This window comes from Thrips palmi, unplaced genomic scaffold, assembly GCF_012932325.1.
Source record: "Thrips palmi isolate BJ-2018 unplaced genomic scaffold, TpBJ-2018v1 HiC_scaffold_4, whole genome shotgun sequence".
NCBI lineage: Eukaryota > Metazoa > Arthropoda > Insecta > Thysanoptera > Thripidae > Thrips > Thrips palmi.
In genome coordinates this window covers 11,220,207-11,247,826 of record NW_023144631.1, presented here as the reverse complement: position 1 = coordinate 11,247,826, position 27,620 = coordinate 11,220,207, and the positions used below count along the sequence as shown (strand labels likewise).

Sequence of the window (27,620 nt, the reverse complement as noted above, 5' to 3'; positions counted from 1 at the left end):
GCGCGGCTGCCGGCCGAATCGAACCAATTTCCAGGCAGAAATGAATCATCGTGGTCTCACTCGGGCGAGGTTTTGTGCGGGGCCGTGGCCGGGGTCGCCGGGGGCGGGGTCTGGAGTCTCGGTGCCCTGCCCGAGCGGTGCCCCACTGGCGGTGCCCCACTGGCCCCAAGGGGCTGCAGATATGAGGCACGGCGTGTTGGATACACCCCATCGGGCCCCATTTAATATTCCCCCTCTGCCTCCCCACCCCCTTCGCACCTCAGAGCCCCCCCCCCTCTCCCGCCTTGCCGGCGGTTTGTCCGAAGGGGCTTTGCCGGCAGATAGCAGAGAAATATCTCGGGGTCGCCCCCGGCCCCCGGAACGCCTCATGGAACGCCTGGAGCCCCGCCCGCTGGCTGATGCCGAACAGCGTCTTCGTCGCTCTGTCTCTCTCGCACCCGCAAGACCCGCACGGGACGCCCCGCGAGTGCGAGAGAGACAGAAGGCACTGCAGCGGCCGCAGCGACTCGGCCAGGCTGCGCCAGGCTGGGAATGTGTCAATGGCCAGACGGCAAGACGGAGCGCGGTCTCCATGGGAAGGTGCCCCCTTTGTCCAGGAAGCTTATTTGTCGCGGCGGACGTTCGGAAAGAGAGAGAAAGAGAGAGGGGGAAAGCACGTTAGATAAGAGATAATGCCCCTCGGTGCGGTGTGGCGTTGCCTTCAATCGTCCCCGGCTGCTTCTGTTTCTTAAGTACTTAAACATTTCCCTTTTCACCGGATTTTTTTTATTTTCTCTCTTTCTCTCTCTCGTCCTGCCTGCGCCGTGGCCGCCGACGGCCTGCCGTGTCGCTCTCCAGCGCTTTTCGGCTAAATCCTTCCGCTCCGTCTTTCTTGGGCCTCGCGGCCCCGCCTCGCAGTGGCGTGGCGTGGCTTGCACTGCCGCGCGCCGCGCGCACGGAACCGTTTTAAACTCTAAAGCCTCCCCGAGGGACAGAAAAAAAACAGCTCTTGTCGCCGAGAGCTTGGATGTTGAATTAAAAGATTCGCGAAGTGTGGGTCCAGGAGAGGGGGAGGGGGGCCTGGGTAGTGATTACAGAGAGCGCGCCGCAGAGCTGCTGACTGCTAGAGGCTGGCACACTGGCACCGCGATTCGCCCGATTCGTCCAAACGCGCGGAAAAGTACAAACCAATTACAATTACTGGCAGGGCGTAATGACTTTCCCATTGAGGAGCGGACGGCCCTTCTTGAGCGCCACGCTCGGCGAACGCTCGGAGAACGCTCGGACTTTCCCGCTGAATGTGGTCTTTGATTCTCCGCGCACTTTATCGAGCAAACTTTGCTTCTGCCTGGCTGGCTGGCTGGCTGGCTGGCTGGCTAGCTGGCTGGCTGCCTGGCTAGCTGGCTGGCTAGCTGGCTGGCTAGCTGGCTGGCTGGCTGGCTGGCTGCTGGCTGGCTGCCTGGCTGGCTGGCTGGCTGCCTGGCTTTGGGTCTGGCTGGCTGGCGGTGCTGGCTGGCTAGCTGGCTGGCTAGCTGGCTGGCTGCCTGGCTTGCAGTCGGCGTGCAGGTACACTGGTTGGCGTACTGGTGCGGCTCGCACGCGAGTGCCGGGACGAGTCCCACTCTCCGGCGGGTGCGTGGCGCGGCGTGCACTGCGTGCTGAGAGGATGAGGACGCCCATGAAAATGACAACCTTTGCTATTTCTCTTCTAGGAAGGCACAATTTTTTCCGCGCACCCTGGGCAGAAAAAAAAGAGTTTCATCATCTCAGGGAGTGGTAGCACGCGGTAGCACGAGCATTACTTTTTGGTTTGGGGTTATTTCGTTTTCGTCCCTTCTTCTGTTTGGGAAATCATCCACCTTCAGGTCGAAGCTCGGTGGCCTGGGTGCGTGCAACGCAGAAAAACCATTGCTTGGAACAGGAAAATTTACATGTTTCAAGAAATATTTTTTCTGAGTGTAAACAAGAAAATTCACTCATTTCAAGAATTTCTTTCCGAGTGTAGCGCAGCGTAGGTCGGCATTCTGCAACCGAGGAGACTTTGGGGGGCTCTCCGCTCCCCGTTGTCTGGCCGTGCCTAGGCCGGGGCGAGCGCGGCTCCAGAGACTTAGTCGTGGCTCGTAATGAAATACGCAAACTATGCGGAGGTTTAATTGATTTCCGGACGTAGGAGACTCGTTATTCAGATTCAGGTGGTGCGTGTGTGTTGGTGTCTGTCTGTCGCTGTCTGTCCGTCTGTCCGTGCAGATAGCCCCCTCCTTCTCCGCCACGACGGCGGCCCGTCTGCCGAGCGCGACGGACACCGCGCCGGCCGGCTGTTGAATGGCACTTTATTATGAAGAAGAAGCGTTGCGAGGGCCGTGCTGGTGGCATGGCACACCGCGAGGCTCGGCGCGAGGCGGCGACGGGGAGGGCAGGGCATTCCAGGCATTTCACTCCTCGGCTGGAATCGGGCCGCCTGCCCCGCGCGCCACGCCAGCCGGGCAGCAAAGCAGCGCCGACTTATTAAAGTTTCCAAAAAAAAAAAGAATTAATAGCGCCGCGGCGGCGTCGGCAGTCAATATTTCATTCACTGTTTGTGTCCTTGCGTCGCGACGGCCAGTGTCATCGTTCCGTGGAGGACACACTGGAACCGTGAATCTGCAACGATCGGCAGGTTTATGCCCTGCAGATGCAGACCGCGCTGCCCTGCCTGGACTGCACCTTAAAATGTGCAATTTTGTCAAGTTACGGGCAGGCCGGTTCCGAGAGCCCCGTGGCAGCGGCCGCTTCGCTGCTGCCGCTCGCCACGCCCTCCCCGCCCCGCCCCGCCCCGCCCCGCCGCCACCGGACACCCAGGTGTGCCATTACGGGCCGCTGTTACGCCGTAATGGCTCAGTCAGCGCGTCATTGCAGTGCGTGTGTTTGCTATTGAAACAGCGAGGCGACGCTCGGCGCCACGCTCGGCGCCACGCTCGGCGCCACGCTCACGCCCCGGCGAGTGCCACGCTCGAATCGAAAGTCGAAAGCAAACGGCGGCACCGCGGTTCGAGCGTGAAATAAGGAATTAGCACGACGCGCACCGCCGGACGCGGCCGTTTCCGCTAATGAGTGCGACCTTGAAAACGGCTGTCCTTCTGTCTCTCTCGCACTCGTGGGGCGGCCCGGAGCGGCGTGCGAGAGAGACAGACGGGCTTGGCGCCGGCGTGGGCGTCCCCGTCACTGCGGCAGTGTGCGGCAGCACACTGATTCAGAGAGTCGTTTTCGTCGCTCTGTCTCTCTCGCTCCTTTGCGGAACACCCCACGAGTGCGAGAGAGACAGAGCGAACGACTTTTGGAGTCGGTCTGCCGCTCGGCCCGGCGTGCCCTCGAACTGCGGGGTATTACGCTGCCGCCATTATTCGCAAACAATTTTCAGTGACGTGGCCGCCCTTGACATTGATCCTCACTTTTTATATTTTTCCCTCTTTTGTTGCCTCGTATCCGGGTGATTGTGTTTTCCCCGTCGGGGGCTGGCTGCCTGGCTGCCTGAGTCGCCCACTCGCTGTTTCCAGTGGCCCTCCGCTCTGAACTGTGCCTCCATCCCGCATGGGGGCATCAGCCAGCGTCCTTTATTTCGAGAATTATTGGCGGACTGCGTGGAGATAGCCCGTCTCTCTCGCACTCCCGGGGCGGCCCGCATGGCCCGTGGGTGTGCGACAGAGACAGAGAGCTCGTGTCGCAGCCAAGCCGCCTGTTCGCTTCTCTCTCCACTTGAGATGCGGTGCCGTGTTTCATATCTGCCGAAGGCTCGTATGGAAAGGATGCGCCCTGCTTGTGTTTCTCCCGTGGAGAGGAAAACAGGAAAAGTCTGAAGGGGGAAGGGGACGCTGCTCAGCAGGGCCACAGCAGTATCAGTGGAGTGGAGGCTGAAAGCGCTGAAAGCTAACCTTCTTTTCGTTTCCCGTGTGCCTGCAGACACAACGCCACGACGCTGGAGAAGTTCCAGTACGGCATCTCGAAGCACGAGCTGTACAGCAAGGACGACCCGCTGGTGGAGCGACTGCTGCACGACATGGCCACGCAGAAGATCCTGCACGTCAGTGAGTATCGCACCTCTCCCTCGCACCTCAGGGGAGGCCCGCGAGAGTGCGAGAGAGACAGACCGACCGACCGTCCCACAGTGGGCCAGAAGACCGGTGGAGGTGGCCAAAACTCTAGGCGCGTTTTCAGCCCCAGGGTCGCCAAAAAGGACTCGAACCGAACGTGTGACCCCACCAATGGATTCCTCGTTCGAAGAGCAATCCATTGGTGGGGTCACACGTTCGGTTCGAGCCCTTTTTTGCGACTCTGCAGCTCAAAATGCGTCTAGAGTTTTGGCCGCCTCCACCGGTCTCTGGCCCACTGTGCGACCGTCCGGCTCCAAGATTCGTCAAACTGGGTCACTCGCGGGCTTCGCTGCTTCGCTGCTCCGCTCGCAGGGTCGCGCTTTTATGTGGCAATATCTGCGAAGTAGATTCGGGCCAGACGTCCCTCAGGTGCAGGCAGGCCGGGCCGCGGGCAGGCAGGGCTGGCGGGCAGGGCGGCCAGGCGGGGCTGGCAGCCTGTCGCGCACGCCGGCAATGTCCCTGTCTGGCCGTAAAATATAATTGGGCCGGATTGCCTGAGCCAAACCCCAGCCCAGCCTCGCGCCAATCCAATCTCAGCGCCTCCACTGTAGGCAGCCCACCGCGGGCTGCCTGGCCCGGCCTGGCCCCGCCGTAAACCAAAATCGAAAGACAAAAGCGGGAGTCGAAGGGCCAGCGCCGCCAGCGGGACAATGCCGCGTCTCTCTCGCACTCGTGGGCGGCAGTGCGGAGTCGCTCCGAAGGGCGGAAACTCTCTCTCACACACACACACACACACACACACGCAGCCTCGCAAAAAATATAAAGATTGGTGGAGTTACACGAGCAACAATGTCGCAGTGGGGATCAGCGGGGCGGCGAGCGGTGGCACTGCAATTCGCAGCAAGGGATTTGTGGCGATACCCCGGTCGGGCCGCGCGGGGTAGCGCCGTAGCGCCGTCGCCTGAGGCGGCGCGCTACCGGCCAAGCGCGACAGTATTGCGGGGTTTGGAAAAACAAGACCGCTTAAAAAAAGTTCCGCCAAGGCAAGCTTAGCAAAGCGGTCTTGCCGTGGACCGGCCGGGGAAGCCGGGCAGAGAGGGGGCAAGGAGGGAGAGGGGGCTGTGAGGAGTGGGGACTGGCGCGGGGAGGCGGCGTGGCGGCGTGGCGGCGCAGGCGACGACGACAGACGAACCACGACCATGCAGTCCCCTCCAAGCGCGCAGAATGGATGGATGGGTGGATGGGTGGATGGATGGGATGAGTGGGATCGTATGCAGAGCTAGAAGCGGTAGCAAGACCGCTTAAAAAGATCAGAGTGATCTCGCTGCCCAAAAAAAAGAAAACATAAAAAGGTCTCCATGATCTCAAATGACTGAAGTTAAAACGACATCACACACCGGACGGTCAAAGTTTTTCCAGGACTGGTGCGAATTTGACACCAAATTTTCAGTCAGAATTCTCATAATATGAGGGTTCACTGAGGCAGGGTGTGACTAAATTTTTTCACTGTTGGCTTGCTTGCGTGAATGTGACCTTCCGTTCCCCTGTTCTGCGCTGCGAGTGGCGCGGCAAGTCCCCTGCGAGGCAGGCAGCTCCGCGGGGACGCCTCGCGCGGCAGTGCGGCGCGTTGCCTAGGGCCGCGTTCGCAGGCGGCCAGGCCACAGTGGGCCAGAAGACACAGTGGAGGCGGCCAAAACTCCAGACGCGTTTCGAGCTCCAGAGTCGCTAAATGGGACTTGAACCGAACGTGGGACCCCACCAAATGGATCCCTCGTTCGGAGAGCAATCCATTGGTGGGGTCACACGTCCGGTTCGAGTCCCATTTAGCGACTCTGGAGCTCAAAACGCGTCTAGAGTTTTGGCCGCCGACGCCGGTCTTCTGGCCCACTGTGCGGGCCGGGCCGAGCTGCAGACTGATTCCGAGAGTCACCTTCGTCGCTCCGTCTCTCTCGCTCTCACGGTGCGCTCTCAGGGGAGCGAGAGAGACGGAGCGACGAAGACGCCTCTTCGGAATGAGTCGGCTGCCGCTGCTGCTCTGTTCCAGGTGAATGACGCCCTGATGAGGTGAGGGGCAACCCGAGAAGGCGCCCCCGTGCCCGTGCCCCTGTCTCTGTCGCACTCACGGCGGCCTTTGCCTTCACAGGGGTGACAGAGACGGAGCGGCGAAAGCACAGCACCGCACTCACACGGCGCGGCTCGCATTTTCCGCGAGTTGGCGTTAATTTAGCGAGCGCGCGGTTTTGGGACGCACTGCACTGCGGCCGGGGAAGTGGTGTGCGAAATTGCGCGGGAAGAGTGTCTCACACACACACACACACACACACACACACACACACACACAGGACAGTGTAAATTGGTGAGGGTGAGGCGTCATGACTCATTGCGGGCATACGTAGGACGACACGAAGGACGTGGGCAGTACTGCACAGTGTGGGTGCACAGTTCCACGGCGCCAGATTACTTACTACACGACGGCCGGCCGAAAGTTGCGGCGCCATTGTGGCGGTGTGTGATTTACACGGAAAGTCGCCCGGACTTAAAGTATGTACAATGGGGAAGGGGGAAGCACAGTGGGCCAGAAGACCGGCGTCGGCGGCCAAAACTCGAAACGCGTTTTGAGCTCCAGAGTCGCTAAACAGGACTCGAACCGAACGTGGGACCCCACCATTGGCTTCCTCGTTCGGAAAGCAATCCATTGGTGGGGTCACAGGTTCGGTTCGAGTCCTGCATAGCGACTCTGGAGCTCAAAACGCGTCCGGGTTTTTGACCGCCTGCGTCGGTCTTCTGGCCCACTGTGCGAGGGTTGGTTGGCTGGGCGCGTCGATAATTTTCCGGTCACGATGGATCAACGCTTTTTATTCGAATCGGGGCGAGTCGGGAAGGGGGGGGGGGTTGCTGGGTTGTGGGGTCGCCTGCACCTCGGAGGGGAGGGGTGGGGAGTCTAATAAATATCGCTGTCATAAGACGCGACACCCGAACTCCTTCCTGCCCCCAGGAGGCCCGTCCCCGCCCGCCCCCTCCCCTCCGCAACCTCCGAGGCGGCCATGGAGGTTGCCACCGTGAAATGGAACCAGGCTCGTTCCGAGACGGCGCTGTGTCTCGCTGTCTCGCTCGCACGCGTGGGCCGACGGCTCGGTCCGTCGGGGTGCGAGAGAGACAGGGTGTGCTTGCCCGGCAACGACGCCATACGGCGGCGGGGCGCAGTGCGGTCTGAGGGTGACCTTCCCTGCGCCCCGCTTGCGTCCGCGGACAGAAGGACAGAAAATGAGCGCCGTTTCCGCTGCCATTAGGCCGGCCGCTGTCTCTCTCGCACTCGCGGCGCGGCCCGCCGGGGTGCGACAGAGAGGCGACGAACACTGTTCGCCATGAGCCCGACGCCGTGGCTCGGCCGCGCCGGCCGCCAGCCCCACTGGGTCGATGAAGTGCGTCACCGACTGATGAGGGCAGCAGAACACACAACACGCGGCGACGCGGCGACGCGCGGGTGCAGTGGCCTGTGCCCCGGCCCGCCACGGCCTGGGTCGCCACGCCAGCCACGCCAGCCCGCGCCAGCCACGCCACAGGTACACCACAAAAACGGTGACGGTGGCGCCCCCGGCGGGGGGAGTCCGCGCCAACCACCAGGGTCGCTAGCTGCTTCTTCTTCTTCTTCTTCTTGCCGCTCGGGGTGAGCCAGCCTTACGCGCGGCGCACCGCGGGGTCCGCGGGGAGGGCCATCCCATCATGCCGATGCTTAATTTAATGAAGCCCCGTCGGGCCGACGGGCTCGACAGGTGGCGCTGCAGTCACTGCTTTGGACAGCAGACTGATTCCGAGAGTCGTTCTCCATCGCTCTGTCTCTCTCCCACCTGTGCGGGACGCCCCGTGAGTGCGAGAGAGACAGGGAGCGGCTCTCGGAATCAGTCTGGCGGCCCTTATCGGCGCGGGGGCACCATAGGCAGCAGTGCCACTCCAACAACCCTTTTCTTCCCCCCCCCCCACTTGGTGGCGGGGCAGCGAAAGGCGCCACCGGGCCCAAAGTTAATTTATCGTTGTAAAATCAACAAAGCAAAATCGATAAATTGAGGAAGGGGAGAGAGAGAGAGTGATTGTGTTTCTTGGGCAGCCCCGTGGGAACGTGTGCGGCCTGCTGGTAATGAGTTGCCCCCCCCCTTGTCCGTCTTTACCAGATCCGCAGATAAAGCCCCAAGTCATTACAATCGAACCAATGAGCCGTGCTACGTTTGCAGGGGGCGCAAACACACACACGCACACTCACACACAAACAGAGGTGGCGGTGCAGCACACCACTCGCAAACAAAAAGCAACAAAAAAGTTGGCGGCAAAAAAAAATTAAAATAAAATAGAAGCACGGCTCGGCTCGCCTTAAAACCCCGCCGCCGTACCGCCCGCGGCTTTTGTTTGGCGTTCTTTGGGCGCGGGGAATTTTGAAATGATTCATCGGCGGGTGGGTGTGTGTTTAACGCGGTTACATTCATGTCCGCACAATGGAACAATGAAGTGGCGGGGCATGCCCCTGCAGGCCTGCAGGGCAGCGCGGGGCAGCGCGCGCCCGCCAGCGCCGCGGCGAGGCGCTCAAATTTTGACGGAGTCGTTTTGGCGCGCAAAGTTTGGGGCGGCTAAAATGGTGTTGCTGCTGCTGCCGCCCTCCAGGAAGTGGACAGCAATCAGCAGTCTTTTTATTTATTCGTCAATCCCGTCGTTCGCCTTCGTCCGTCCTGGGGCGTGTGTGGTTGGAGGGGGTGGCGCGCTGCCTCCCCCGACCCCCTCTCTTTCTCTCTTCAGCTTTGGACATTAATTTGGCGAGGATAAATGGAATCGAATGGCCGTGAGAGATTCTCCTTCATTAAGGCGAGTGGCGGCCCGGTGCTGCTACACTACTCACTCTTTTTTGCACAGATTTATTTTCCGCTCGTTTTGCGCGTCAAGTTGACGGAGCGCCCTCCCCTGGGCCCTCCCTTTGCTTTTTCTAAAGCGGCCTCTCGAATCTTGTGTTTGCAGGCCAGAAGGACGGCGGCACGCAGATCAAGCTGGTCATCGACTACCCCCACGGCGTGCAGGCCCTGTTCAAGCCCATGAGGTGCCCGCTGCAGCGCGCTGCCCGGTCCCTCTCCTCTTTTCCCGTGTCTTATTTTTCTTCCGTTACACAAGTTCGCCGAGTTGTGAAACTTGTGCGCGCCGCGTGAGTCAGTTTGGCGCGGCCCCGCCCCGCCCCGCCCCGCCCGCGTCTCGCCCGGAGTGCGGTCGGTGCAGTCGAGTGGGGCCGAAAGCGATTTGGGGCGGAACCCGCAGCGAGAGCGGCGCGAGCGGCCAAAAGTGAAAGAACAAGTTGACTTTTGGCGCGGACTGTCCGTGTGCTGGCAGGGCTGGCTGGGCTGGCTGGACTGGCCAGCGGCCGAGCAGTGCCTCCTCGCGGTCAACTTGTCAACTTTGGGAATGAGGTTCCCCGAGACCCCTCTGGCTGTCTCCGCCTGCCCCCGGCTTCTGGCCGCTCCGTGTGCCGCCGCGTGCCCTCCGTTTGAGTTGGCTAAAGTAAACAGAGCGATATCTGCTGACAGTCGGTTTATTTCGGGAGAGCTCGGCCGGGGCTGCTTGTGTAGCGAGCCCGCTCGGGCTGGGGGTCCTTGTGTAGCGAGCCCGCTCAAGCTGGGGGTCCTTGTGTAGCGAGCCCGCTCGGGCTGGGGGTCCTTGTGTAGCGAGCCCGCTCGGGCTGGGGGTCCTTGTGTAGCGAGCCCGCTCGGGCTGGGGGTCCTTGTGTAGCGAGCCCGCTCGGGCTGGGGGTCCTTGTGTAGCGAGCCCGCTCGGGCTGGGGTCCTTGTGTAGCGAGCCCGCTCGGGCTGGGGGTCCTTGTGTAGCGAGCCCGCTCGGGCTGGGGTCCTTGTGTAGCGAGCCCGCTGGGTGGGTCCTTTGCGCCCCGCGGGGGCCTTGGTGACGACGGCCGCGTCCAGGAGGAGAAAGAGGGAAGAGGGGCGAGCGCCGTTTTGCGACAAGCCGTCGCGTCGCAGCGCGTCGCAGCGACCCCCAACCGATCGTTTAGCGAGCCGTGGCCTCGGGGCCGCGCCCCCGCCGCCCCAGCCGTGCCACGCGTGCTCCAGAAGTGCGTCCGGCTGCTGCTCCGCGCCCCGCGGCGGGGACGGCGGAGGCGGCGAGGACAGCGGGGCGGCGGGGGCGGCCCGGGCCGCGTCGCCAGGATTGCCAATCTCCGGACCCCTCCGCGGCGGGGCGCTCGCCACTCGCCCTCGCTGGCGGCCTGGCGCGGCCCGGCGTGGCCGTGCGGGGGAAGCATCATTTAGTCCCGCAGGAAGCGGACGGATCCTGCAGCCCTGCAGCCCGGTCCGGCCCGGTCCGCTCGACTCGGCCAGAGCGAGGGATGGTAAGAGTAAAAATACACACGTGGCGCTGCACAGTGGGCCGAAGACTGGTGGAGGTGGCCAAAACTCTAGACGCGTTTTGCCCCGGCTGCCAAGGCTCGACCACTGTGCCCCCCATGGATTCCTCGTTCGAATGCTAATCCATTCGGTTGGTCCTCTTGTCGTGCGCCCTGCCGTCGGCCAAACGCGTCTGTTTTGGCGCCACCGGGGTGCGCTGGCGCCACTTTGCCGGCATGCACGTGCTGGTCGTGCGTGGCCTCGGGACGATGGTCCGCACGACCCCGATGCGCCGCGCGCCGCCTGCGCTCGCACGCGCCTCGGCGTGCGGCCGCGTGCTCGCGTGCGGTGCGGGGCCACTTGGGGGCCTCGAGGGTGTCGAGGGGGCGCGCCACGGCGGCGCTCTTTGTCATGCGCGAGTCCCCCCTCGCGGTGCTGGCGGTGCTCGCGTGCTCGCGGTGGCGCGCGCTTGGTACACACAATGACGCCCGTTCGTCGCGCGCGAGGCGCACGAGGCCGTCGAGACCCCGCAGGTGCGGCGGTGCGACCCAGCCAAGCCCGTGTAGTGCTGCAAGGGCTGCCGGGGCTGCTCCTCCTCCTGAAAGGAAAGGGCGCCAAAGGGTCGCCACGGCTCATCGGCTCGCCCTTTGTGCGTCACCTTCGCGCGCTCGAGGTGGGGCGGGGCTTGGTGGGGCGTGGTGGTGTGGGGCGGGGCGGGGCGGGGCGGCAAGTGCGGGGTGCGGTGCGGTGTGTGCAAAGAGAAGCACTACACCGCGCTACTACTCGACCTTCTTTTCGGGTACGTTTTTCCAAAAAAAAACTGTTTTGTATGTTTTTCTTCACATTCAAATTTTTATTTTTTAAATTATCTCGCTCTATGTTGTGGTCTCCCTTCGGCGTGCACGCTATTTCGCTGCGCGGAGGTGGTGAGTTTCGCGCGGAAGATGGGTCGTTACCATAATTGGTGATTCATGTGGCTGGCGGGCGTGGCGGGCGTGGCGGGCGGGCCAAATTCACTTCCTGGTGGCAAATGACGCCGCGCTGCTCGGCGCTACAAGATGAATGCGGCGCTGGCGCGCTGGCGGTACGGAGGGGGTTGCTTGGCTGCTCGGCTGGCTGTGTGTCGGGCCTCCTTTCGCCGCACGCGCGCTCGGGTCGGCCGTTCTTCCCCGCCTGGCCCCGCCAGGCCATGGGCCCCGCCAGGCCATGGGCCCCGCCAGGCCATGGGCCCCGCCAGGCCATGGGCCCCGCCAGGCCATGGGCCCCGCCAGGCCATGGGCCCCGCCAGGCCATGGGCCCCGCCAGGCCATGGGCCCCGCCAGGCCATGGGCCCCGCCATGGGCCCCGCCATGGTATGGACGGCCTGGAACCAAATGGTGCGCGCCAGGCCGGGCGGCCGCTGGAGCGCAGCCATCCGCGCCCATCCGACATGGCCCTGAGGCCATGGGCACCGCCGAGGGGGAGCCAAGTACACCGCCGAATAGTCTCAACTTTAATAAACCTTGGAACTGCACTGGTAAAACTAAAGCGTAGTATTACCCTCTGTTTTCAAGCGTAATCAGGTTACGCTTGAAATCCCAGCGTAACAGGCCCAACCGCCAAAATTCCCCCTATCTAAATGCATGGGGGAATTTCCAGAGTATGCTTCATTTCAAGTTGTAACGTTTCAAGCGTAACTTTATGCGATCAAGCAAGAGTTACGCTTTAGTTTTACCAGTGCGGTTTACTGGTATACTTTTATTTTCAAAATGGTTGTTTTTCTAGAGTGCATGTAGGAAAAGGTGGAGGCAGAATGACGCCGACAAAGTGTGTGAGCGAAAGGGCGGTTTTGGTCCGCTGCCAAATCTCTGCCGCACGCCTTTCCCGATGGGCTGGGGAATGCTTGTGGTGTGCCCGACACCGGCGAAGGACGAGGGCTTTGGTTTACCGTGTCAGGTCAGGTGGCGGTCGAAAAAAAAACTGCGTTTCCACAGAACCTATATTTCCGTGAGAAAATATTTGTCCAGAAAATTGTCGAAATTTTGCATCAGATTCCTGGAGCCGTGTTCCTGAGCCGTTCAATTTCGGTCCGTGGCCCCGCGTTGCGCAACCGACGCGCTGCCCGCCGGGCCCCGGGCACTGCACCTTTAACCGCCTGCCCTTTTTGGGGAGCGCGGCGGCGGCTATGGCGGGCAATAGCGGCAGGCGCCTCGCCGAGCTGGGTGCATCACGGACGGACGGAGAGAAAAAAAAAGAAGAAGGGAAAAAGTTAATTGAGAAAAGCGTCGTCGTCTCATCTCTTCATTCCCTTGGCTGAGCGCTGCGCGGGCTGCTGGCAGCTCCCGTTAAGGTCGCACACACACTAACACACACACACACACACACACACACACACACGAGAGCACACACGTTAAAACGCTGGACGCACAGACGCGACTGTTACCGCACGAAACACGGCGCGGTTGATGAACCACTCCAGCGGAGCTTTTCGCTTTTTACGCTGCGAGCAGAGCAGAGCAGACGGCCTTGCGGTAAACTAATAACCATTAAAAAGTACCGGTCTTGTCTTTGCATCCCGGGCTGCCCGCCGTGTCTACCTCCGCACAGTGGGCCAGAAGGCCGGTGGAGGCGGCCAAAACTCTAGATGCGTTTTGAGCTCCAGAGTCGCTAAACGGAACTCGAACCGAGCGTGTGGCCCCACCAATGGATTCCTCGTTTGGAGAGCAACCCATTGGTGGGGTCACACGCTCGGTTCGAGTCCCATTTAGCGACTCTGGAGCTCAAAACGCGTCTAGAGTTTTGGCCACCTCCACCGGTCGTCTGGCCCACTGTGCTCCGCCCGGCTCATATCCTGCGGGCGCGCTGCGTTCGCTGCGGGCTCAAACAGTGCGGCGCGCTTTCGTCGCTCTGTCTCCCTCGCACTCGTGAGGCGTCCGGTCGAGGTGCGAGAGAGACAGAGCGACGAAGCGGCTCACAGTGTGCTTTCGTAGTGCGTGTTCGTTGTTGTTGTTCCGCTTTTTTGCCGGTTTGTTTGCCTTCCTTGTGTTTCTGAATCGTTCCAACTTGAGCGGCTCGGCTCGGCACGGCTCGGCCCGCGTTCATTAAGGTGTCCGCCGCGGCGATACACCGTAAGCGGTCCGCCTGACAATCGCGAGTTGTAAAACGGAGCGGACGGAAACGGCACCGGACTCACCGCCCGACGAGAACGGACGCCGATTTTGAGGAAAAAGGTCAAGCTGCTGCTCTTGTTTTTGTTGGTGTTTGATTTGCGGTCCGGGTCGCCGCTCCGAGGCCCTGGCCCGCCTGACTCCAGCGCTGCACTTCTCATTTCTCATTTCTTCCCGGTTGCCGTCGAGTCGCCCATCCTTCCGTCGTTTCCCTTTCGGCCGCCTCGTCAAAAGTCTGAATCAGGCGGACTGATTCCGAGAGTCGTTTTCGTCGCTCTGTCTCTCTCGCACTCATGGGGCGCCCCGTTCGGGTGCGAGGGAGACAGAGCGACGAGAGCGACTGTCGGAGCAAGCGAGCCAGGTGCCCGGCGCCCTCCTCGCGTTCCGGCCGATCCTCCACGCCTCTCTGCACGCCACTTTTTCCTTCATTTGTACTCGACTCGCGCCTGCCTTACAGTGCCTGCCCCACAGACTGCCGCCGAGAGGGAGGTCCCCTCTGTCTCTCTCTCGCTCCGAGATGGGACGCGCCGTGAGTGCGAGGGAGGTTTCTCGTAGGTTTCTCGGAGCTTGCCCGCGACGCCGCCACCGCCGCTGCATTTCCTGTCCCATTTGTTTGTTCGTTCCACGCGGTCATGGTAATGATGGATCTGGAGGAAGTTGCTGCCTGCCAGCCCTGCCTGCCTGCCTGCCGGCCTGTCTGCCTGCCAGCCCCGCCTGCCCGGCGCGCACCAGACGGGAACCGCGGGGCACTACTGCGCGGGCACGACGCACTGAATCACTGTGAGAACAAGAAACGATTCAGTGCGGCGATACTCCGCGCTTACGGCGTGGCCGCGTGGCCACCCCAACGCGTGGGGTATTGGCGAGGTCGCTAAAGCGCCCAAGGGCGTGCGCCGTCGCCGCCCCGGCGGTCTTGGAGGAGCCCAGGCGATCCCAAGCGCTGCTCCGCGCGGACACACGCCGCTCGTGATTGAGGGAAACGGAGAGGGAGACTACTGGAAATTGGATAATTTGAAGCGAACGCGGTGCAACTAACGACACACACACACACACACACACGCACACACGCGTGGCACGTTTGGGCCGCAATTACACGTGAGCAGGCAGCCAGGCCGGCAGGCAGGGGCTTCCCTGCTTCCAATAAGTGGCGGCGGCCCGGCCGCACTGGCCGAGGCGAGGCACTGCGTGCGAGCCGCACTCGCCACTGCACTGCTAAATCCGTTTGGTCGCTGCGGCACTGTAAGAAACTCTTCGGTTCGGCGCGGTGGCGGGCGGCGCGTCTCGCGACAGCGACAACACCATCGCCGCGACGCCGCGAAGCGCAGAGACAAAAAAAAGAGGCGCTAATGACTGCGCGGCAGCCGCTCTGTCTCTCTCGCACTCGCGGGCCGGGGTGGTGAGCCGCACGGGTGCGAGAGAGACAGAGCGACGAAGCGGGATGATGTAATCGTCGACTCCAGAGAGCGGTGCGGCGGGCGGACACCGCACGACTGCCTTCTTCTTTGAATCAGTCATTCCCGAGCGAGCGGCGCGCGCCTCGTGTTTGCACGCTGTCCCGCCTCCTGCACCGTAAAGGACGGCAAACACTCCCGCAACTCGATTTGCATGTGTGTGCCTTCGAGGGGGGGAGGGGGGGGGAAGAGAGGAAGTTAAAAGTGGCGGTCTTTCCCGATTTGTCCCGTTGATTTGGCGCCGCCTGGCTTTGCGCGTTTGCACGCGGGGAGGGCGTGGATTGGGCGGATGCGGAAAGAGAGAGAGAGAGAGAGAGAGAGAGAGAGAGAGAGAGAGAGAGAGAGAGAGAGAGAGAAAGAGGCACTCCTGTCGTCGCGCGTGATGAGATGCGCTGCCGTGCGGCGGTTCATCTCTCTCTCTCCCTCTCCCTCTTGCCTGTCCAACGCGTGAGTCTCTCGCATCGATGCACCTTGCCTCCTCGTCTGGAGGTCGTTACCAGACCACTGCACTGCCTAGCCTTGCCTCGCCTTGCCCAGGTCGGCCCTGGGGCCCTCCTGGGGCCCTTCGGCCGCCCACACTGTGATATTTCTCGGCCGGTAGTTGTTAGTTCTGCACCAGCGGTCCTGAAGGAAGCGCCAAGCCTCCTGATCCAGTTAGCCAGGACGAAGTCGTCTCCCCTCTCCACCTCTTCTTCTTCTCCTTCTCCTTTCTTTTTTTCGCTTTCCGCCGAGTCCTCAGCCAGGCAGCCAGCGCGGGGCTGCGGGGGACCCGGGGAAAAAGTGGGAAAAATGTATATAAAGCTGAAAACGAACGGGACAAAAAGCGGAGCCAGGGTGGAGGCGAGTGGAGGTGGGCGCGTCGCGGCTCGCGCCGTGGCCCTGCCGTGGCACTGCTGTGCGAGACGGAAGTAAGTGTGGTAGGGACGCAACGCGACGGGCCCATTGGGGGCGGGCCGGGCCGGGCGGGCCACACTAGGCGGGGCAGTGACAAAAGACGGGGCCCTCGCTAAATGCGCGGCGGGCCGTCGTTCTGTCTCTCTCGCACTCGCGGGGCGTCCCGGACGCGTGCGAGAGAGACGGGGCGAGTGTCGCCGCCGGCGTCATCTCCCCCGCGATTGCGTATCAACTCGCAGCCAATTTTGGCTCGGCTCGGCTTCGCTGCGACGTTACCGCACACGAAGCGCGGGGCGCGCGGCCCAATACAGGATAATCCATCGCGGCGCCGCAATTTTCAAAGTGGCGCCCGTACCGCTGGAGACCGACTCCCAACTTGGTCGCTCTGTCTCCCTCACACCGCGGTGCCCGCACCGGGACCGTCCTGGACCGTACCGTGAGTGCGAGGGAGACGCTCGGCGGCGGCCGTGACGCGGCGGGGGGTCCTTATTCGCCACCGTGCACGTCGTGGCGTGCCGTGGCGTGCTGTGCCGTGCCGTGCCGTGCCGGATAGTTGGGAGCGACGCGGTGGTCTGGGTGACTGAGCGCGCTGCGAGCTCGGCGTTGCCCGGCGCCGCGATGTGTCAAAGCAAAAAGTCGTCAGCTTAATTACTTTTCGGATGGCGGGGCGGGGCGGGGCGGCACGAGAGCCACGACGCCGGCTCAAATTGAGCGCTAAGTGGAATGGGCTTGCCAACGCGTCGCTCTGCGCGCTCTGCGTCGTGCCGTGTCGCGCGGCCGCGAGTCGACCCGAGTCGTTCGAGATCTCGCGGGGGTTCCGAGTCCGCGTCCTTGGCTGTCCGCTGTACTGGGATACGACTTTGCGGCGCTGGCTCGCCGTGCTCGCTGACTGCAGCAGTTAGTTCGCCGATTTGTCTCGGATAGTGGATTCCGCGCGACACTCGTTGACGTGACGCCGTCGAGATCTCGATTGCGGGGAACTTGTTTGTTTGGCTTCCGGGCCGTCCGGGCCGTGAGCGCTGTGAGCAGCGCCACTGCAGAGGCGCGGTGTCGTCTCCGGGTGTGTCGGCATCGCAGTGGCAGCGCCATCTCGCGGCTTGGCGTGCCCACCAACCTACTGCCGCGCCCTGCATCCTGCCTCTCTCCCTCTCTCCCTCTCTCTCGCGCCGCTCGCCAACTTGCTTTTGATTTACGCGACTCGCGACGCGCCGCGGCGGCCCCGCCCCGCCCCGCCTCGCCCCGCCCCGCCTCGCCCCGCCGGGCCCTGGATGGAGCACCATCTGGCATTTATCAGCGCGAGCTCCGGCAGCTCCAGATATCCAGCAGATGCAGCGGCCTTGCCGGGCCTTGCGCTGCAGGGCGGGCCCCGCCCCGCCGGCCCGGGCGCTGCTGGATGGCAGCTGCGGCAGCTGGGGGAGAATATTAAGACCCGAAGCCGGCAAGCCCGACCCGCGCGGGGCTTGTCCTGGTGTGGCCGCGACACACGCGGTGCTAGTCTGTCTGTCTCTCTCTCTCTCTCTCTCTCTCTCTCTCTCTCTCTCTCTCTCTCTCTCTCTCTCTCTCTCTCTCTCTCTCTCTCTCTCTCTCTCTCTCTCTCTCTCTCTCCACCCCTGTCCCCCCTCTCTCTCCCCCGACCGTCCGAACGGCCTGCTACGTCGACCGTTGCCGTTTTTTATCCCGCCCCGTAAGTGTTTATGCACCCGAAGGCTGGCGCCCCAACCCGCCCCAACCCCGGCCTGTGCCGGAGCGACGTGTGCACCGACTTCGCAACGACCGGCGCGGCACTCTCGTCTGCTCGTCGCGAAATTCTCGGCGCTCTTCGCGTGCGCCCCACTGGATTGTTTTTCGTCGCGGCATGTTTTGATTGACTCATAAATTAGCGAGAAACGCGAATTATTCCATTTTGGCCGGAACACAATCCGCATAGCTTTGATTCGCGTCGTCTCGTTTTTGTTTTCGTTTTCAGACACGCGCGAAGAATCCGTATAGCTTTCTCTGATTGGTTCATTTCTCAGTATTTTACTGCTGGCGGGTAGGCGCGCACGCGTGTTTTTAGACTGCCTAAAACGTTAATTTTCGCAACTTGCTCTTTGACGAAAGTTTCCGTTTTCATAATGCTACTCTACTAACTCAACAAGCACGAAATAACCGCCATCCAGCCTCGGATATTTTTGTCCAACCAGAACTTATCAACTTGGTGACTGCCAAGGATTCCGTGAAATGGTATTTTTTGTTTGCTTTTTCGCGAGGGGGCAAAAACTCGGGATTTTCGTGTACACATGATTCGGAAAACGCAATGATTTCATGGCTGATTCGCCTTATTTCGCGACGCACCAGGGTGATGTGAGCGTGATTGTGTGTGATTGTGTTCGGAAAGAAAATGATTTCGGACTGCCTTCTTGCCTGGTTTCGTGTCATTTTGCCTGATTTCGGTCGAATTTAGTGATTTTGGTTGATTTCAGATTGCTTGATTTCGCGTGATTCTCAATGATTCGCATGTGATTTCGGGGGCCGTGGTACACATGATTGCGCGAGTTATTGCCCCCTCGCTTTTCGGCTGCCGCGCCGCCTCGGTCTGCATGGCCTGCATGGCCGTGGCGGGGGCGGCCGGGGGCGGCGGTACAGCGTGTTACTGTTACGCCGGTTATAACGCCGTAATCTCGCAGTGGGGGAGGGGGCGACTCTCTAGATATTGGATTAGAAAGGGGAGGGGCGCGTCAGTGTGCGTGTGTGTGAGTGAGAGAGCCTGATTCGCGGGATAAGGGATTAAAACCGGGCTGCCCCCGCCTTGCTCCAAGTTTGCGGCGCGCGGCGCCCCGATTTTCCGCTGCGCTCGCCCACCATCACACGATTCCAGGCGTGTGTGCTCGCTCGGGGTGTGGAGTGTTTTGTCCAGGGACTTCCGGTGGCGGAGAGGGAAGGAGAGAGAGAATGGGAGGCCCAAGCCCGGCCCGGCCCCGGCCGCCCCCTTGGCGCCGGCACCTTGCGAATCACGCCCTATCGCGGCACGCCCCGCCCCGCCCCGCCCCGCGCTCCCTTTCTCGCCCCCATTTCGGCTCCAATAATAAAGAGTCCCTCGGGATTCATGTATCAGCGCCGCCGCCGCCGCCGTGGTCCCCGATAACGTTCGAACGTGTTGGCCGAACGCCGCCGGCCCCGCCGGCCCGGCGACAGGGCACTCTCTGCATTTCTATTGGTTTCCCCCCAGGGCGCCGTGCTGCCCCGCCGCCGCGCCGCCGCGTCCGGTCCGCCCTCACGCCCCCGTTGCCGAATCGCATGCCACTGCAAATAGTGGCGGAGTCCTCCAGCGTGCCGACAAAAAAAAAGAGAAAGAAATTCGAAAATAGCGCAAGAGTGAAAGGTTTCTAAAGTCTGAGATGGTCGGGCGATGCACTCACTTTGCCGCGAGACGGCCTGGCCCGGCGCGCGGCCGTCCCTTCCGAGAAGTGCGTTCCCTTCGCCCCTTCTCCAGCCGCCAGCACCGCCACATGTCTTCCACCGCGCGCGCCGACCCTCCTCGCCACTCCTCGCCGCTCTCCGTTCTCCAAGGGCTCCAGGAAGAGATAAAATATGCGAAGTACGACGACGGCGGCTCCGGATCGCGGCGCCCGAGATGGGGAAGCTGACACTCCGAGACACGCGCGGGGCCGTGGCCGCCGCTGAGGCCGGGACGGCGGCTGGGCGGGGCGGGGCCGGGGGTAACAGATGAGCCCCCAAAACGCTGGGATGAGCCTGGGGCCGGGCCTGGGCCGCGGGAGGGAAATGCAGATGACCCTTGGCCTCTTATCGCGTGGATCAGCCCAGTAGGGCTAGGGCCGCCAGAGCCGCCAGGACGACGGGGTAGTGTACGTCGTGGAGGAGGGGCTGCTGCCAAAACCGCGTCCTGCAGGGCCCTGGATGCCGCGATGCCACGGCGGGCCAAGCAAGCCTCGTGCTTCCTCCACCGGCGCGGCGCGCGACGCGGGACAGAGCCTCCAATAGGGCGGGCAACTCTGGCGAGCGATGCCAGCGCCGAGACGCGGCCGCTCGTTGCCCTACCCTGCCCCGGCGGCACGATACGGGAAGTTGCCAAAATTGTGGGTCCTTTTGGCTCCTAAAAAAGTAAAAAAAATATCTCGTTCTAAATTTTTTTTAGTATTTTTCCTGTATTCTAGGGGCCATTCTAAACGCATTTCCGAAGGAGGCCAGTATTTTCTCGCACTTTGATTTTTCCCCTATACTTTAACATGGGGAGATGGCACGGAAGTTACCATGGCACGGAAGTTACATCATAAACAAACGGCGAAAACGGACCAACCCGTTCACCAAATCGAACAGGTGTCTCGCCTAAAGTTTAAGAGACGTGAAAGCGCAAAATGGCCAGGTGGACCGAAATCGATAGGCCAAGTAACACGCTTGCTATTGATGACACGGAATGTTACACACAAACCTGACACATGCCGGATTTTAACCTTTGATGGTCCAGCCAGCCGGAATGGAGCCCTGCAGCGAAAATCCGCCTACCGCGCCGGAAAGAGGAAACCGCGCTGCTCATTCTGGTCGCTGAGCCGAACTTTTCTCGCTACAGGTTCGGCGCTGAGGCGCGAAACTAAAGCTGACGATGTTTGAAAACCAGTACACGGTGGACATTTTTTCATCCAATAAAGCAGGGGGTGAGAGTCACTGGAATAAATTGCTATCCAAGGGTGTCATAACGGGTTGCCAACGGAACAAAAGGCTGTTCGCGGATTTGCTCTCCGACAAATAGTTCAGGAGATTTTCGCCTTGAAACACGGACTTTTTGGACAATGGACAGCACGGAAGTTACATTTTGCCCAGTTTTAGCCTGTTTTGACAGGGAAATGCTTGAACTGCATGCTCGGTTAGTGTGTGGGATAGTAGGGGAGATGAAGTCGAGTCATAGGAATCAAACCGCAGGTCGACACGTCGAAAAATAAGGAAACTGTGGCCCAAAGACACAAAAGGACCCACAATTTTGGCAACCTCCCATACCCTACCCTACCCTACCCTACCCGGCCGCTCGGGAGCGGGCATCCCAGTTACCCTGCGTCGCCCAGCGATGTCGCTCGGGTAGCGATACACTGGCGAGGCCTGCCAGAGGCCAGCCGACGCTGCCGGGCCCACTCGACCGTGCGGTCTGCACAGGCACGTCATTTGGGAGCCATTTGAGTTCGGAATGTTGTCTAGTGCGACCTGATGCGACTATTATTGGGCACAAATGCTGCCGAGCGGTGTCCAGGAGGTGGCGCCCTCACATCAAGCGGCAAGTTTTGGCACTGTCTGCAGACGACGAGGCGACAGTGCGGCAGCAGTAGCAGTGCCAGCGCCGAATCTAATCCACTTGTTCTCTTCTGTCGATCGTGTCAGGTTCCCCCGAGACCAGCAGACCCTCCCGAACCACTTCTACTTCACGGACTACGAGAGGCACACCGCCGAGATCGCCGCCTTCCACCTTGACAGGTACGACTGTCCTTTCATTTGACTTCATTCCCGTGTTTCGCGGTGTGCTGACGCGTGTTGACGTTTGCCCTTCGTCCGCAGGCTGCTGGGCTTCCGCCGGGCCATGCCCGTGACGGGCCGCACGCTCAACATGACCACGGAGCTGTACCAGCTGGCGGACGGCGAGCTGCTCAAGACGTTCTTCGTGTCGCCGTCGTCCAACCTGTGCTTCCACGGCAAGTGCTCGTACTACTGCGACACCGGGCACGCCATCTGCGGCAGCCCCGACACGCTGGAGGGCTCCTTCGCCGCCTTCCTGCCCCCCAAGGAGATGGCCACGAGGAAGGTGTGGCGACACCCCTGGCGGCGCTCGTACCACAAGCGCAAGAAGGCCCAGTGGGAGATGGGTGAGTCGACGGGGCGGCCGCGCCTCAACCTCTGCCTCAGCCGCGGCGCGCGGACGGGTGTTTCTGACGCGGCGCCTTGTTGCAGATTCCGATTACTGCTCCCTGGTGAAGGACATCCCCCCGTACGACAGCGGGCGCAGGCTGCTGGACCTCATGGACATGGCCGTGTTCGACTTCCTCATGGGCAACATGGACCGCCACCACTACGAGACGTTCCGCGTCTTCGGCAACGACACGTTCCCCGTGCACCTGGACCACGGCCGCGGCTTCGGCCAGCCCTTCCACGACGAGATGTCCATCCTCGCGCCCATCCTGCAGTGCTGCATGATCAGGCACAACACCCTCAGCACGCTGCTCAGGTAGGTCGCGGGTTCGACTCCGCGCCGCGGCGCCACTTTTTTCGCGTCTCGCTTGAAATCTATAAATTGTGGCCCTGACGCATTGTGTCCCGAAAAGGCATTCTGGTCGCGCCAAGGCACGCCAAGGCGTGGCGGAGCGTCGCTGCCCCCGCCAAGCCAGAAGTAATGGTATTGAAGCCCGGCCAAAGCTGGAAGAGGGAGGGGAGGGGAGGGGTTTGCTAGCTCATCTCGCAGATTTTCTTAATGAAGCCATTCGCTGCAGGGCGCCGCGCCTCGGCCGCCGCGAGTTGCTCGCAGACACCCCGAGGCAGGCGGGGCGGGCGGGGCGGGGCGGGGCGGGGCGGCGCGGCGCGGGGGGTAATTCAGCTAATCGGCTAGCGGCGTTGGCCCGCGTTAGCCGCGTCAGCCCGCGTTATCCCGGAGCGAGGTATGCAGCTTAATCACCAGTCGCTCTGTCTCCCTCGCACCCCTGCGGGAACGCCACGAGTGCGAGCGAGACGGAGCGACGACAGCACTGCTTGGAGCCGCGGCAAAAACCGTGGCGCGTCGAACCAGGAGCCGAGCCGCTCGAAGAGAGGAATAAAAACTAAAAGGCCTGAAACGGCGGGAAATGGTCGAAATCGCCGTGCTCGGCGGGCTTATCTCAATGGCGGTCCGAGTGGCGCGCGGTCCGCAGTCGGCAGTCGGTCCGCGGGCGCTGCGCTGCGCTGCTTCGGCCGCTTGGCTCGGCCAGGTCGGCCGGGGCGTGGCTTTGGCTTGGCGACGCGCCAAACGGACCGCCGGACCGCCCGCCGGACAAAAGGGCAAGAAGGACCACGGAGCACGGCGAGGACGACGTCGTTGAGGACCGCCCCGTCGACCCTGTGCCCTCCGCCGGGCCGGTGCTGATGGTCCGGGGCGACGGACCAGGGCCTGCCGGGGCCCGGGCCCGACCGGGCCGCGGCCGGGGGTGGCCAGGGGACGGCGATGTCTGGAAGCACATTGCCGCGGCGCAAATGGACGTCGCCGAGGCGCCCCGCTGGCCCTGCTGGCCCTGCTGGCCGTGCCCCTCCGCCAGCAGCAGGCTGTGAACATTGACGGCTGGCACAAAACAAAAGTGGACGGCGGCGCGGGGAGTCGAGTCGAACCCGGTCCCCCCGTTTGGCATGCACGTCGCGGCCCTGGCCGTTGGGCAGACAATGGTGGTGCGCCTTATCAGGGCGAGGCTGGCGAGCAGCCCGGCGCCATGGCGGTGCCCTGGGTGGCCTGGTTCGAGGTTGCGCCGCCTCCGCGGCCAGGACGAGGCCCGAGGCCCTCTGGTTTCAGGCGGTCCGGCCGGGATGGGATGGGATGAGATGGCACGCCATCACGGCGCGCTGGCACGGCGGGCACGGCGCGGGGAGCTTACCTTGCCGCCGCCATGTTGGCCCCGGGGACGGGGGACGGGGCGGGACGGGGCGGTGTAACTGTAGCAAGCTTAATGGCCCCGGGGGTAATCCACGTGCACTCCGAGGTAAGCGGATACTTACGCCCTTACAGTGGCGGAGCGCGGGGCGGCACGTGGAATCTAATAACCCCGCGCCATGCGAGCCACGCGAGCCGCGCCAGCAGCCGAGTGCGTGCATGCGCCGTTTTTACGGCGGCCGGCAGGCTCACTCCGAAAGCGCCTTCTGTCTCTCTCGCACTCCCGCGGCACGCCGGCACGCCCCACGCGTGCGAGAGAGACAGCGCGAGTGTCTGGCAAGACGAGGCGCTCCGCTTGATGCACTACCGGGCCGCCACCAAGGCCACGCTCTCGGCGACCACGACGGCCTCCGGGGGAGTCGGCGGCGAGCCTTGGGGGTGCCTTCGTCGGCAAGCCTGCCGGGGGAAGTTTGGGGTAAGCTCTCCCCCCGCGGGGAGCTCTCGGCAAGCCTTGTCCTGGGCGAGCCCTTGACGCGGCGGCTGCGGGATGGCTTCATGCAATATGCAGCCCCGCCCCGCCCCGCCACGCCCCGCCCCGCCCCACCACGCCTCTCCCTCCACATCGCCATCCGCGGATTGTTTTAATCCACTCGGCCGCCTAATGGTGCTTCCGTGGCTTGAGAGCCGGAGAGTGACGCGCGACGGCCGGGCTGGGGCCGGGCCCGCCTCGCAGTGCCTCGCAGCCACTGGGGGAGGGGGGATTTAAAGGGTGGCGCGGCGGGGCGTGGCGCGCCGACTTTTTCGATGCATTATCCAGTTGTTGGTGCTAATGGCTGGAGCCGCGCTGGAGAGACTGGGGCTGGAGCGGAGTCCCTCTCTCTCCGTCGCTCACTCAGCCAGTCTTTCAGTGTCTCAGTCTCGGTCCCGCCGACGGCGTGCCGGCGTGCGTCCGTCCACCCCGCCCGCGGCCACCGCTCTCGGGGCCATGTTGACGTTCCAGCGAGGGGGAGGCAGCCGCGCAGAGCGACATGCCGAGGCAGGGTCTGTCTCTCTCGTACCAGCGGCACGCCCGTGAGTGCGAGAGAGAGAACCTGCCTGCAGGGCGAGTGTGGCAGCTGGAAGTGCCGCTGCTGGAGGGGCAGCACTGTAGAACCGCCACGGTCCGGCCGCGGCAGGGCAAGCCGGGACGCACACGGAGTCACGGGCCGATCAGAAGAGCAAACTGCTCGGGGGGAGGGAGCCGAGGGAGCCGAGGCAACGGGGATTGCTTGCCGAGCCAACCAAGAACCAAGGCCAAGACAACGAACGGCCCGGCCCGCAGCCCACCGCCCCACCAGGCCCCGCCGCCTATCGGCCGAAGTAGCGTCGCGGGAGTTATCGGGAAATTTGGGCAAGGCCCGGCCAGCGTAAAACGCGGGGCGCTACTCTGCCAGTGTGTGTGTGTGTGTGGGGGGGGGGGGGGTGCTAATGGTCCTGGAGCCGCCAGACTGCACAGGTAGCGGCCGCGCCCGGACAGGCGAAGGGAGGGGAGGCAATGCGGGGCTGCTGTGCTGGTGGCTTTTAAGGAATCCCCCGGCGACTGCATCGCGGTGCTGCGGTGGCGGCGGAGGCTTTTGGCTGCTTGCGGCTGAGACCGCGGCCCGCGGCGCGGTCCTGCCCTGCCATCCCGGCATCCCCGTCCCGGCGCTCGGAGGGCTTTGGTTGGGTCCGGCAGAGCGGCGGAGCGGCGGAGCGGGGCTCTCGAAGGCAGAAGGCACTGAAGGCAGCCGACTGGGCTGGGCTGGCTCGGTTGGCTGGAATCCCCGCCCCTTTGTTTGCCGACTGAATGGTCTGCTGGAAACAAAGAGCTCTCTGTCTCTCTGTCTCTCTCTTTAGTGTCTCTGCACGGCGGCACCGCACCGCACCGCCAAGCCGGCACAGTCGCTCAATCGCCCGCGGCGTCCTCGTCCCTTGCTTATTGGCAGTCGCGTCTCATCGTGTGAATAACGGCGTCTGCATCCGGACGGTCGCTCCGTCTCTCTCGCACCGCTGCGGCAGGCCCAGGCACGCCCTGCGAGTGCGAGCGAGACGGCGCGGGGGATTACGTCGAACGTTTCATTAGTGGGACTCGACAATAGGCCGGCCGGCCGACACGGCGGGCCATGAAAACTTGATGCGCTGTGCTGGTGGGCTGGTGTGCCGGTGCCTCGGCCAGCCACCGCGGCCGTAGCGGCCGTAGCCTGGACGGCCTGCCTGTTGTGGCGGGGCGGGGCGCAGTGCGGTGTACACAGGGTAATAATGTGGACCGACGGAGCCCTCCGCTCCGCGCCACCGCGCCCCGACCGCGAGCGACCCCATGTACCGCTGTTTAGCGCGAGCCCGCGCCCCGCCCCGCCCCGCCCCGAGGCCTCACCACGACGACGTGGTGCACGGCGGCGGCCGTGATGCAGCAGCTCGGCGCCGTCGTCGTCCTGAGCCCTTGAGCGGCCTGAGCCCCCGCGCGGCACGGCCTGACTGGCGAAGCTGGCGACTGTCAGGCGGCGAGATCATCCCTCAGCGTGAAGAGCGGGGCGACTTTGCCGCCGGGAGGCTCAGGCCGATGACGAGCCGTTACGGACAGGCGGTGACGAAAGTCTCATCAGCCCTGCAAATCCCTCACTGTCCGTCGCTGCGCCTCCGCCAGGGCTCCACGGCTGACGGGGTGCTCGGGGGCAGCGCGATGGACTCGACGATGGCGGCGGTGTTTTTCTTATCGGCTGCCTCTAGGCACTGCTAGCGCCGCCAGCCGGCCAGTTCTTTCTTTTCGCCCCACTTGAACCCGAGGGAGAGAGAAAGGGCACCGATAGGGAATTGGAATTCGGGATCCGGCAAGCAGCGCTGCTCGCACAGCTAGCCTCAAGCTTCGGCCGAGCGCCGCACCGCGCCCAGTTCCAGTTTCATTATTTTGTTGCGACTGCCGCACAATGAGCAGGTGTGAGCCCCACGAGGGGAAAGGGGGGGGGGGTGCTCATATCCAGCAGCGCTCCTATACATTGCGGCGCCTGCCTGCCGCCTTTTTCTCTCGCGCCGTTCTCCCGAATTGAATACATTAGTCCACTTTTTAGTTGTTTTTGTTGTTTCTCACACCTGGCCGGGGAAAAAAGGCTTTGCTTTTACGTTTTGATGTAATAAATGGAAGCGCCGCCGCGGCAGTCGGCATGGCGTCGGCGCGTGTGTCGCCCCGTGTCGCCACGGTGTGTCGCCGTCACGGTGGCGACCATGACGACCGATTTCGAGAGTCGTTTTCGTCGCTCCGTCCCTCTCGCGCCTACACGGAGCGCCCCACGAGTGCGAGAGAGACGGAGGGACGAGGGCGCGGTGCCAGCCAGGCGGTGTGGCTGGAGCGAGTGGCGCATCAATCTTTCAGCCGTGCCACGCCGTCCGTGCCCGGTCAAGCCTGCCAGGCCTGCCAGCCAAAAGGGGAGGGGAGGGGGAAGTGGGGGTGGATCGTGATTGGCGTCCGGAGTGGCGTGCGACCGTGTCCGCCCAGTGTGTCTGCCGACCGGTACAGGCGGTACACGGGCCGAAAGCCTCCCGCGGTGCGGCGCTGCTGCTTAAATCTACATGCGGCCCGTGTGTGTCAGTGTGTGTGTGTGTGTGTGTGTGTGTCAGTGTGTGTGTGTGTCAGTGTGTGTGTCAGTGTGTGTGTGTGTGTGTGTATGTGTTAGTGTGTGTGTGACTCGAGTCCGAAACACCCCGCTCCAACTGCGGACGCACGCAAAGCGCCAAGCCAAGTGCTGCCTGCTCTTTGGATCGGCCGCCGGAATACTTAACGAGTTCCCCCAGCCCGCCCCGCGCGCCCCGCGCTTTGGGCCGCGCTGCTCGCCCTCGCCGCCCTCGCTGCGGTCGGTGTGTGACGGACGGACGGCTCGCGCGCGATCCGAGAAAACACCGTCCAGAGCGTTTTTGTCTTTGTTTGTTGTTTTCGTGTTAATGAAATGGAGAGATCTTGAGCTTGCACCGGTCCGCGGTCATGGCGAGGCGGGGCGCGTCACTCACTCGGTAAACTTCGGCCTGGCATGTTACTTTCGCTGTTCGCCAATGGGAACAAAATTGGTTCTTTTCAGCATGGTTCTTTAACGGAATAGCAAGAGAGCGTACCAGCGGCA

The 27,620-nt window shown here is 62.7% G+C and overlaps 1 protein-coding gene across 1 annotated transcript in view; it reads left to right on the top strand.

The window, feature by feature from the left end:
- LOC117649102 (extracellular serine/threonine protein CG31145) overlaps positions 1-27,620 on the top strand; it is an 87,591-nt gene that overhangs the window by 56,524 nt on the left and 3,447 nt on the right. The window contains exons 3-7 of the mRNA XM_034391544.1: positions 3,916-4,040; positions 9,048-9,126; positions 21,273-21,365; positions 21,447-21,751; positions 21,837-22,110. Coding sequence (XP_034247435.1) covers positions 3,916-4,040; positions 9,048-9,126; positions 21,273-21,365; positions 21,447-21,751; positions 21,837-22,110 — 876 coding nt within the window. The remainder of the gene's footprint in view (positions 1-3,915; positions 4,041-9,047; positions 9,127-21,272; positions 21,366-21,446; positions 21,752-21,836; positions 22,111-27,620) is intronic.